This window comes from Lissotriton helveticus, chromosome 8 (assembly GCF_964261635.1).
Source record: "Lissotriton helveticus chromosome 8, aLisHel1.1, whole genome shotgun sequence".
NCBI classification, from domain to species: Eukaryota; Metazoa; Chordata; class Amphibia; order Caudata; family Salamandridae; genus Lissotriton; species Lissotriton helveticus.
This window is the reverse complement of record NC_136069.1, coordinates 904410604-904423211: the sequence shown is the minus strand read 5'-3', so window position 1 is coordinate 904423211 and position 12608 is coordinate 904410604. Positions and strand designations below refer to the sequence as shown.

Here is a 12608-nt window from a genome sequence, read left to right as displayed (position 1 = left end):
GGAAAGTCCTTTTGATAAAAGTGATATACTGGCAGTATCAAGATTATGAGACGATAGATTAAAGATGGGTATTAGTTCATTTGTTTCCAGTATTGTTTGTTGCGAGTTTCCAGATATTGCTGGGGTTCGGGGGAGTATTGATGGTTTTGGTAGTGGCCTCTAGATTGATTCTGAAATCTTACTTTCTGACGTCCCCGTCTCGCGCCGCGCTGGCCTAAAAAAGGTTGGCGGATGTTTTTGCGACTATTTTGGGGGATGTAAGGTCCTGCATCATGATAGTTGGAGTTTCCCTCTTCTTCTGAATCTGATGTCTCAGAGAAGGTGTTAATTTTATGGAAATTAGAGTTGGGTTCTTGTTGGTACTGATCTTGTTTATAGAAGTGGTCGCCTAGATATGGATACGTCCGTTCAATGGTATGGAATCTTTTATCTTTTGTAAATTTGTCGTTTTTTCTTTTGGACAAGTATTCAGTAAAAGACAAGATGTCCTTTTTGGCGTCTTCTAATTGTTTGGTAGCTTCCTCTAGGGTGTTAGATTTTTTTTTTCTTCTACCTCCTCTATTTCCTTTTTTATGCCTGGGGCTAGTTGTTTTGAGGTTTCTATGATGAGGATCATGAGGTCACGCGAGCATCTGCTCGCTATCATGCTCCATTTATGTAGAAATTCTTTGATATCAACAAATAAGCCAGGAATATTCCGGACTCGCAATCCCTGTGGAATGACTCCAGCCTTCAAATAGTTAAGCATGAACTCTCCATGGGCTTCTATCCTTGCCAGCTTTTTTTGGAGGTTCAATAATTTATGTAGGTCATCACTACTATGGGAGTTAGTTTTAAGACTGTTGCTAAAAGAGCTACTTGTTCCTACTAAGGTGGCGAAGTCTTCATCTGAAAAACCAAATGTTTGGAGTTGAGCCATACTGGGTAATAAGAAAAAACAAAGACCCTGTGAGAAAACCAGATACGTGCAAAACATCAAGATGTGTATAGAGAGATACAAATAAGGAAAATAAGAATTATGTGAAGGGTAGAGGACAAAAAAAAAGAAAATCCAAAGATTGAGATGGATAATCGTGGTGAGCGGTGGCGACAATATTATAGAACAGTCCCACACGGGTTTACCGTGAGTAAATATTTGTGAATAACAGGGACCCCCTGCAAGTGGATCAGAAATCCTGGGTCAGGGAAAAACAATTTATGTAAATTAACATGCCCAGGCAAAACTAGAGGAAAGGCAATGAGTGCAAATAAAACAATCTAGGCACTTGAAATAACAAAAATATTTGGTTTAATATATTTCAAACATTCATAGGATATAAATCAATCAGCAGTATAGTTGGTGACCCAATAAATGTGGGAAAACAAGACGATTTCTTCTCTACGCGTTTCGACACGGGCGTGTCTTCATCAGGACAAAAATCATCTTTAATTGATAATCTAAAAATAAACGAACAAACTTTAAAACAATTTTTTGACTTAGTCAAGTGCACAAGTGATTGTTCGATAAAATACAATATTGCATACTACATTGCCTTTAAGTATGGTCAGAATGCATGATGCACCGCTCTAAAGTCATGGGACAGATTTCCAATCTTAAACGGACTCAAACATTTGATGTGAAGCTATACATGTTTTAAACAATCATATTTCGATACATTATTAATAAATTGAATTTAGGCAACATCCTAAATGGAAGCACGAGAGAACAGAAAAAGGGGGAAGAATAAAGATATGCATGTGGATAGAAAGGGGAAATTAGGTGGATTAAAGAATGGTTCAACTAGCAGGTGATTCTAATGAAGTCTCAGTATTTGTATGCTAAAAATAAAGCGGTGGCTGTTACCTGCTGGGACTGGATTGTTTTAGTTGGTTAAAGCTACCGGTCTGTGAGATTCAGTTAATACGAATATATAGGGTGCTGAGATAGCTGTAATTAGAAAGAACATATGGAGATTTGTAACTTAGGAATATTATATCTTATCTTGTCAATATGGTGATACGGGGTATAATGTTTACCTCGATGGTTTGTGTGCGGCAATAAAGAAGGCACGATGGCCGTAGATAACTGCGAAGAAGTACTATTCTTGAGGCTCCAGCAAGACAGACTCTGTGATGAAAAACAGTATGGATAAGTGCCAAAAAAATGGGTGGTTATATATTGAGGGTTGCATAAAAGAATGGGTGTTAAAACTTGCACAATCGTGCGTGTTACGTATGCTAATATTATTGCATGACACAAATTTCCTAGATCGCTGGATTTATTGGGGTAAAACAGTAATAAAGAAAGCCAGAGATAGAATTACCTTTCCGTTAGTAATACTTGATGGAAATGGTAATTGGCTTGAGATATTTGTTACGTCGGGTAACACGCTTTCAATGGGTACGTAAAATCTAAAATATAAAAAACAATTAAATTATCAGTGGGGGTGAGCTATCCGTATGGATTGGATTACGTTGGACATTAATCTGTTTCCCGAACAGTCTCTCTAAAGTGTGGGACATAATAAAGATAAAATGTATACCTGCACTAATAGTTGTGCGTTGAGGATAAGCCAGAGTACACAGACTGCAGGTGTCAACAGGATTCACGTAGGCAAGATAGCGTGACCAGATTTGCTGAACCTAAAAGGTTGAGGTGCGCGTTAGAATTAAACTGCACCAAGAAACAAATGTAGGGGGAAAAAACATACGGCTGTGGGGTGAAATAGATAGAGTGCCGCGATCGAAATCGTACCTTAAAACGCTGGGAGCAAGCTCTTCTGACTACTTCCGTCTTTCTTCAAACCGGCAGCGAGGGATGTAAAACGGCTGCTGGTTGGTTTATATACGGGCCATGTTAATTGGACCTCATTGCAAGTCCTGCCTAGATTTAAAGCGCAAGGTACCTAATAAGACAGTCCTACATAGTAATATGAAATAGTGGAAACACGTAGATTAATAATGAAGATGGGCGACGCGGGAGGTTGAAATATATATTCTCTAATTTATTGCTAATTCTACCTAAGGCTGATTGTGTGGGGGCAAAAATCAGAGTGGAGGTGTAATTGGGAGAACTACATTTATATTATGGCATTCTCCCATGGCAGTTCATTATTGAGGCCATGATGGAAAGTGCCAAGAGACAAAATCCAAAAAACCTCCCTTTTTTTTCGAACTTTATCTCCTCCATTCTTGTCGGGTGTGTGGATCTTTTCTAGAATCCGCCATTTGATGTCCATGGGTTTGTGTCTGAACTGTAGGAAATGGCTAACTAAAGGTGCTGAAAGTTTGCCCGTCTTGATGGCTGACCTATGTTCGTTAAGACTGGTCTTAATAGCCCGTGAGGTTTCTCCAACGTAGCCAAGGTTACATGGACATGTGATGAGTCACTGTCTCACCAGGCAGATCTGACTGCTGAAAAAATAGGTAAGAATTACGTTTTGCCGATAAGCGTGCCATTTTAACAATGTATAACTGAAGATTTCAGTACCACAGTATCGAAGTAAGCTACTCTAATCAAAAACAATAAGAATGTTCCCACAAACACAACAATTGCTCCAAACAATCCTCAAGAGGCTTTTAATTGTCCTCCCCGTTGGCACTTAAACAATAGTATTTTTGGAATATGCTTATAGTGATTTTATTTTTACTGACCTGTAAGTACCTGGTTTTCTATGGGGCGTAGGGCTAGTGTTGTGATTAGTTAGGGCTTCCATTGGCGGAAGGAGCCACCTGACGACTAGGGTTATTTAAGTCTAGGGCTCAAGGCGTCTCAACCCAGGCGTCGAGGCTCAGGGCAGAGAGGACAAGGGCAGTGGCCTGTTTGGGCTCAGTGACAGAAAGACTGCCTTTTTTTCCATTCCCCAGCAAAACCTAACCCACCCACATCTACAAACATATGAACACACAGCAAATACACTTCATACATTTACTACAAACAAATTCTACACACATTTCAATGTCTCAACACCCACTACAAAACCCAACACACTACACCCTTCTACCCTAACTACCATATAATGGCACCTTCCCTTACGCACAAACCACCACTCTATCCTATACCACTAGCAAATTCACTCCTCACCAACACAACCCAAATCCACACTGTACCTAACTAACAAATAACCACGCTCCCTGCTTATACAAAGCACCAGCTCTACCCTCTAATTACTCCTGACCGAGCCCTTTCTGCCACCATCAAACCTATAAGCAGTCTTCCATCTTTTCATCCACCAACACCCTCCTCCTTTTTACCAAAAAAACACAACCCCTACACTCCACTCCACCACACATATTATCTCTTCCAGCAATCATATGTACTTACTCCAGTCACATGGTCAGACCACCAGTTGCTTGCTTTCCAAATTTAAAACACCACATAGCAACACATCTAAAACCTTACATGCATCCACATATCGACCATGAAATAAACTCAGTTTTGAACACTTAGAAACACAACTAACATCCAATACAGATCTAGACCCAATACATTCAGTTCATAAACTATATGAGAGGCTACAGAAAACTTGTGATATCCTAATACCACTATGAACAACACAACAGAAAAAAAGAAAACAGGCACCTTGGAGAAATACAGAGCTAAAAGATAAAACAGCAAATTGGCTGCAATGCACCTGGCTAAAAAAAACACAAATCAGGACAAACGCCTACAGAAACTTAACAGATTTTACTAGTCATCAATCAAAAAGCACTGTTCTGGCAGAATTCAAAATGATAATCTGTGCAAATAAAGAATTCTATAAAATTCTCACTGATTTTCGGAAACCAAATTGTATAGAAGGAGCTCATCCAATTACTCAAGAATTCACATACAAACTGGCAAATCATTGCATAACCAAAGCTGGCAGACATGTTGGACTCCTATTTAAAACAAAGAAAAAACACCAGCACAGGCCCTTTTCCAAAACACCCCTCCAAGAGTAGGCCAACCCAGCCTCTGCATTCCTTCCAACAAATATCATACAATGAATCTATGGACCTGGCCAAAGCAAGCAAGCCTGGCGGCAGTCTTTCTGACCCATGCCCACCACAAACCTTCAATCAATTCTTCTAACTACCTCTGCTGCCACACCAGTAAGAAGAATCAAGAACAATTCCTTAACTACGGGAATATTTCCAGAAGACCTAAGTAAGTCATACATACGCCCATTACTAAAGAAAACTAACCTAGACCTACTTAACCCTGACAACTACAGACAGATTACAAATGGATCGTTCCTTGGCATACTGATAGAAAGAGCAGCATTTGCCCAGATGTCACAATTCACAGTTGACAGTAATGTGGTTGCTGCACTACTTCTCTTGGAACTCTCAGCTGCCTTTGACACAGTTGACCACGACACTCTAATACAAAAACTCTACGAAACCATCATAGAGGGGTCTACTCTCATCTGTATCACATCCTACCTTCAAAAAAGAACAAATGTCATCCTTTCCCCCCGCCCATTCCTTTCTCATCCAAAACCATACTTCATAAAAGCTGGGGTCACTTAAGGCTCTGTCATCTCACCCGTGCTTTTCAATATCTACATGATGTTATTACCGGCACTGATCAATTAATTTCACCTCAAATGCTGTAACTATGTATATGACACACAAATACTTCTTAAACTGGAAACCCACAAAGCCATTCGAAACTCACCAATTTTGGGTTGCCTCAGAGCCATGGATCAGTGGATGACATGGAACCACCTCAAATTGAATGCTTCCAAAACGGAAATACTCACATGTGGCTATAGAAAAATGATGACCCACTTGCTGCCTGGCCTGATGATCAGGGAACAGCACCTATAGTATCTAAAGAAGTAAGAAACCTTGGAATGCCATGAAATCTAAGCTATCAATGAATGCCCAAGTGGACAAACTAGCAAGATCAAACTTCATTACTATAAAAACTCCTCTTCCCCCACCTGGAATTTCCACACAAGGCTACTATCTCTCTTGTTCAGTCTAAACTCGATTACACCAATTGCCTCTCCCACGGATCATCTTTAACACCTATGAAAAGACTACAGCAGATTGTGGTTTTAAAGACATACTCTTGCATATAAAACCACAAACCCACATTTCCCTTGCCTTGAAGGCCCTAAATTAGTTACTGATTGCCAGAAGATCCACATCCAAGCTGCTTTGTATCACCCACAAAGCGATACATGGAGCGATCCCTAGCGAACAGATAGGAGCAGCTGGAGCTTTGAGATTGGCACATCCCCCTTCCCGGATTCAGTGTTAACATGACCTTGAAATGGAACTCTTATGTCACTGTCACTTTGATTATTATTATCTGGATTGTCTTGCTTTATTGTATTTTGTTCTGCTCTCTTTTCCTCCGCTGTGTCACTGATGTGAAGCGCTCCGATACCGTCTGGTCAGGCTAGCGCTATATAAAACTTCTTAAATAAATAAAATAAAAAAATTCAACAAAGGAACCTCTGCTTTAGACTTCCACGCGCCTCAAAATCCCACCATACAAGAAAAAAACATAGGTGGAATATCCTTCTCTGTTCAAGCAGCCAAAGAACTCTTTACCGCCAAACATAAGATCCATGAATGACTTATTGAGTTGGCTCTACCCCATATAACCAGCATACTCAAACATAACTATACAGCGTATCCCTGTGTATATAAGCCGTTATATGGACAATATATGTGTACCTAGCTATGTGTTTTCCTTTGTATAAATGTGTATAATAATCATGCTGATAAATATATAGATATTCGTTAGTTCTGCCGAACAAACATACATATTACTTATGGCTTTATTAGTCTATTCTTTATATATATATATATATATATATATATATATATATATATATATATATATATATCACTGCATAAATACGTACATTGTTATCATAACTATTCATCTACAATTGCTTCACTATTGAGTAAAATATGAAACTAAATAAATTAGCTTAAAGTACAGCAACACTTGAAAAGTCTGAGTTTATTATATACAATTTAAATCTAGATATATTACTGTACACATATATATATATATATACCTTCCATGTACTTGTGTATATTTATATTTAGCACTTTACTCCTAATTCAGCATCTCCAATGCACTACCCTATATCTCATCCTATACCTCGCTCACTATATCCTCTAACTCCACTCTGACTCATCCCAGACCTCAATCTACTGCTCTCGCCAGTCCACAACCCTATTTCACGCCCTATTATTCTCTCAATATATCCTCTATCTCCACTCTGACTCATCCCAAACCCATTCCACTACTATGACCCCCAAAATAACCCTTTCTAATTCAGCATCTCCAATGCACTACCCTATAGCTCACCCTACCTCCACTCTCTGACTCATCCCAAGCCAAAATCTACTACTCTCTCCAATGGTCGACCCTATTTCTCACCCTAATCCTCTCTCAAAATCTCCTTTACCTCCACTCTGACTCATCCCAAGTCCCATTCTACTACTACGACCCCCAAAATAACCCTTTATAGACTCTTCCTTCCTCTACCCCTCCTTGCATCATCTCAAACCTCTTTTACTATTCAGGTTTCCCAAATAAGCCTTTTGAACCATTCCCTCTGCCTCTTTCCCCTTCCCCTCTACTCCTCTCAAACCACCTCCTGCTGCTATAATCTCCAAATAGACACTTTCTAGACCTTACCTCTTCTATTCCCCCGTTATCCTTCTCAGTCCAACTAAAAGACTCACATGTCCACCGCTCAAAATAATTTCATATTTCCCTGTACTAATTCACCACTAATCCTGTTTGGGTTACAGAGTAAATGGGCTACTCGTCAGGAGCCCCTTCGACGCCTCGTATGGGTCGGAAGTGCTATATAAATGCAATTAGGATTACAAAGTCATTGGTGGTGATAATGCAATCTTTTCATTGTAGCGTATTTTGGATTGCATCATTATATTTTACATTAGCTTCAGTTTATGATGGATGTTCACATGACTTTAAGAATCACTTATATTTTGAAGATACATGTTTGGTTTGGTTGGTTCTAAACAACAGAAATTGTGATTTAAATCTAGAAGGCTATTACATGATGACAAATCCAAGGAAATGCGTCTGAAACAGGAATGAAATTGCAAACTTTTATAATGGTCCTATCTTTATTATTGCAATACTCAAATTTATGTCACATAATATGTTTTTTAAAGTAGTACAAAGTGGAAGAAACATTTTAGGGAAATTGTGTATCAAGTGGATATGTGCTGTAATTTCTTTTATGTTGAATGGTAGATCACCTTGCATAAATGTTTCCAGGTGCTGGAGCTGGGCATTGAGGGAAAGGTGCACTGAAGTTACTTTGACTTGGCTAAAGCTTGTTGATCATAATATGCTTGTGTGACCCCCATGCTCACTATTATTTATATGTTTACTTATGAAGTCAACAACAGTTTGTATTTAAATTATTCAGCCTGACTGTACTTCCTGCATAAAATTATTTCTGCTTCTATAATTATGTCTTAAGTATTTCTGTTTTGCCCAGGCACATGTGACTATCAATTTGAAATTCTCTTTTGAAAGATTGTAAATTATGTGTTGTTTAGTTGTGGTAGGTTGCAGGCACAAGGCAACAGTTCAGTTCCTAAATCGACCGGATCTTCCGAAGCTAGCTTACCAGAAGACTAAAGGCAAGAATCCAGGTGTTATTTTCCTTCCCGGCTATGCTTCCAACATGAATGGTCAGAAAGCAGTTGCCCTTGAAGACTTCTGCAACTCACTTGGACATTCCTTTGTAAGGTAAGGACTGCTTTGTTTCTGCTTTAGTTTTACATCTAGTCCATTGATGTGTGATGCTATGTCTGAAACATGCTACAGATTAAGGGTTTTTATTGACTCACTTCATAATTTCTAATTCGTAGTTCCATAAGTGGCGCAGCTAATCATTTTTTGTTGCCAAGTAGATGCCATTAAAAAGTAAGTCCTAAAATTCCACCTAGATTCGCCGCCTCCTTTTCTTAAAAAAAATTTTTTTTTTAGATGGCTTGGCCAGTTGAAGCAACAGTCAAGGCGGGCAGGTTTCTTTCAGGAATACGCATCATCTATTTATGTATGAGGCATGGCCCTCATCCAGTCAAGCTTACATGACCACCTTTACATTCACATTGAGACTCAGAAAATCTTTATTTTAAAGAGGCCCATGCAATAAAACCTGAGTAGCAAGATAAATCTGTTATCGCAACATGTTTCCCATTGGAAATTGTATGTCGCACAATTCGGCATTATATGGGAAAAAGTATTAATCAAAAACATTGGGCTGCAGTTAATCATGACCAAATATAAAACACAGTAGGTAATGTGTTTTTGCAATACAAACCTGTTGGCTTAGCCAATGATTTTTACAGTGCGCATATGTCAAGACTTGGCAGCCATTAAAAAAATAAATAAATAAATCTGCCCCAAGGTGGTAGATGCTTTTGCTATGATAAATGGGGAACAAATGTTGCACTAATACTTGTTTTTAGAAGAGATCAGCCAGCTAGCAAATTGCAGCTGCCGAACTAAACAGTTAAAATATTACATTTGAAAAAACAGGTCAGGTAGGGAAGTTGGAAGGGGCAGAGGAAGCAGGTAAATACCACAGCGAGCTGAGATGAGGGGTTGCAGCAGAGTGGGCGGGGATTATAAAAGGAAGCAGAGGGTGAACTAGTGGGGGAAGCAACAAACCAGCTGTGGAGGTTGGGGCAACTCAGAAAAGCAGGGTTGTCAAGAAGAGAAGCAGTACACAGGGGTGACAGCAAGGTAACACATGATCTTCCATATAGTGCTACAAGCAAAATAAAAAAGGAAAGGTACGAGTTGCCCAATAAAAAGGATGATAAAGAAGATGTGTGTCAAGGAAGCAACAGACACAAGTCAAGGAAGGAAAGCCATCAAATAGGAAGAAAGCAAATCTGATTGACAAAAAAACAACCAATTATAAACTTTGGGCTGACCCGAAGCCCACTGTAATTATTGATATTGTCCAGTTCGATTATACATCAACCATATTTGGCTATTTTAGTGTTGCATTGGTACTGGACCAAATTTAGACTGCTAGAAGGGAGAGAACACAAGGCCAGGAGATCTTGATTTCTAGTAAAACTCTTTGTACATAAAGTGCATTTTAGGCCTGGGGCTGCCCCACCCAGTAGATATGCACAAAATCATAGTTCAGCTAACAAGGCTTTATCTGTCTTTTGAAAGGTCTACATCCCACTTTCATGTATGCCAGAATGCCTAAACCGAACCTAGTTAATGTTCAATAATGGTTTGAATCATAGCCGCCTATTAACAAACCTCAAAAATGTTGTTATCCTTATGTGTAAATAGATTTGCTAAGTTCCCAATCTGTGCATGGTAGGTCAGGCTATGATAATCATTGGTCGATTGTTGGAACTTGGCCTTTCTGGTTGGCCGAGGCGGTGCCCCAGACAGTCAGAACCTACTGCTCCCATCAGGGGTAGGTGATTACACTCACTGTATAACCTGCACTCGCCGTGTGGTAGCTTGGCATTGAGCAGTCAGGCTTATCATAGAGGCAATGTGTAAAGCATTAACACAGCACTCTCCCACAATAAACACACTAAGCGGCCAAAAGATACTTCGCACATGGTGTATGTAAATGAAGTTTGTATTCAACACCCACACTAATTAACACAAGATGAACATCATGTATTTCTCAGTATAAATCACATTTGGAAATATCACTAGCAGTACTAGGCCCAAATGTGTTAAAATTACATCAATAGTATGCACACTTGGGAAAGATCCTACTTTATCTCACACCTCCCTTAAGTGGTGCGAAACGTCAGAACTAGGCCCACCCTGACAGTTATTACAATTCAATACCATACAGTTATAGGGTGCACCCCAGATCCCAACTATATCAAAAATGTGGACACACAGATATTTGCAACACTTTTAAACAGCACTGTGGGCCAATGCCGAACGGGTAAAAACCAATGTCAAACGTAGTATTTTATTGGCACGGAATCAACATGTGAAGCAACAGGGTGTGCGGTGTAATTAATAACAGGCGGTCCTCATGTAGTCACTCCCATACACTCACTCAGATCCGCTGAGCGGTGCAACGGATATCAGGCAGGTCCATATGGAGCACACTCTTACACAGCACTGTAATGGGATTCAGCGAATATCCGGCAGGTCAATGGACAATGCGGCCCCGTGGACCAAGCCCACATTCAACTTCCAGTTAACCTGGACTACCCTAAGACCACAAGTTTGAGATACAAAACCCTCCCCTGATACTAGGCAGATTGTGGCTGGAGTCACACTTAGTCAGGGTCACGGGGAAGAAGGTGGGGGTAGGTAGCAGGTCTACTTAGGGGCAGTCAACAAATGGGGGTTTGGCCACTACCTGCGAAGTTCACCCACTTTATGTGGAGCAGATGTAGACTGAGGGCGATAGTCGTTCAATGAAAGGGTTCCACATATGGCCTTCTAGCACCAGCCCAGTTCTGTGAAGCACAGGGGGGTCGCACAGTCTCTTAACTCACTTCGGATCGCTCCCTGAAGTTTTCCTCGCCTAGTCAATTTGTCACACCCCACAGACCTGATCCGGGCAATACAACCCTGCAACACAAATTCGTAGGGGCCATGTGAGGAGAGGGTAGTGGATCCACCGCACTGAGAGTACAAAAGAAACAATCGCTGAATAGGGGGGTGAAACAGGGGAGCGTCTCAGAAGAAGGAGGCACCCAGTCAGATACACATTGATCAAAGTAGCACCCAGGCGATCCGGGCACAACGGAACACGAAAACACTACCCTGCACCTCCCTGGAAATGAGGCACAACGTCTGGTGCATGTAGATACAAGATGCTCCAGATAGTTTAGGTCACACACATTGAAGAGTTCCAACTTCCATACCTCCTTGGAAATTAAGCACTACATCTTGTGCGTGTTGATACGGGTCGCACCAGACACTACCGGTCACACACACAACTAAAAGTTGCAAATACGGTACCTCCCTAGAAATGAGGCACAATGCTAGTGCGCTTTGATGTGGGTTACACCAAACAATTCCAGTCACACACACAGGCGCAAGCTTAGCGGTACCGCACAAGGTAGAAGGAGGCATTATTACAGGTACCTGTGAATCAGACATAGTATGCAATGAGCATGCTGTCTGCGTGTCACAAGAGAGAGATCGGCCGACATGCTGTATCCCACAAATGGTGAATCCGCTCACCACAAATCAAGATGCTTATGCGTGTTGAGGCCCCCACGATGCAGGGACCATACTCCTTAGATTCGGGCAACACTTTTTGGCTCCGCACAAGGCAATCTGGTCTCCAGGCACAATCCAGGCACAATTCTTTGTCCCTGTCTGACGGCGTGCTACCAGTTGAGATCTAGCAGACAATGTGGGCTCTTAAGAGGGCACTGCTCTCCAGCTATCACTCGTAGACAGTGTGGGTCCCTGACGGGAGGTCTTTGATGTCCCTGAGACCTCCACAAGAGAACAGGGGGCAAGCCAACAAGCCCTTGGAGAGCACACCTCAGAGAGCCACATAGCAGTAGGTAGTCATCCCATTCCAGCCACTATTCAGGAAGGGTGCACAGTCCCTTCCAATGGCAGTAACCCTCCTTGTGCAAAACAGATTTCTCTGGCAGTGTGC

General features: G+C 40.9%; 1 protein-coding gene across 1 annotated transcript in view; it reads left to right on the top strand.

Annotated features, from left to right (window-relative positions):
• The window catches only part of ABHD10 (abhydrolase domain containing 10, depalmitoylase), a 173066-nt gene that overhangs the window by 48916 nt on the left and 111542 nt on the right, over positions 1–12608 (top strand). Inside the window, exon 2 of the mRNA XM_078657708.1 lies at positions 8533–8725. Coding sequence (XP_078513834.1) covers positions 8533–8725 — 193 coding nt within the window. The remainder of the gene's footprint in view (positions 1–8532; positions 8726–12608) is intronic.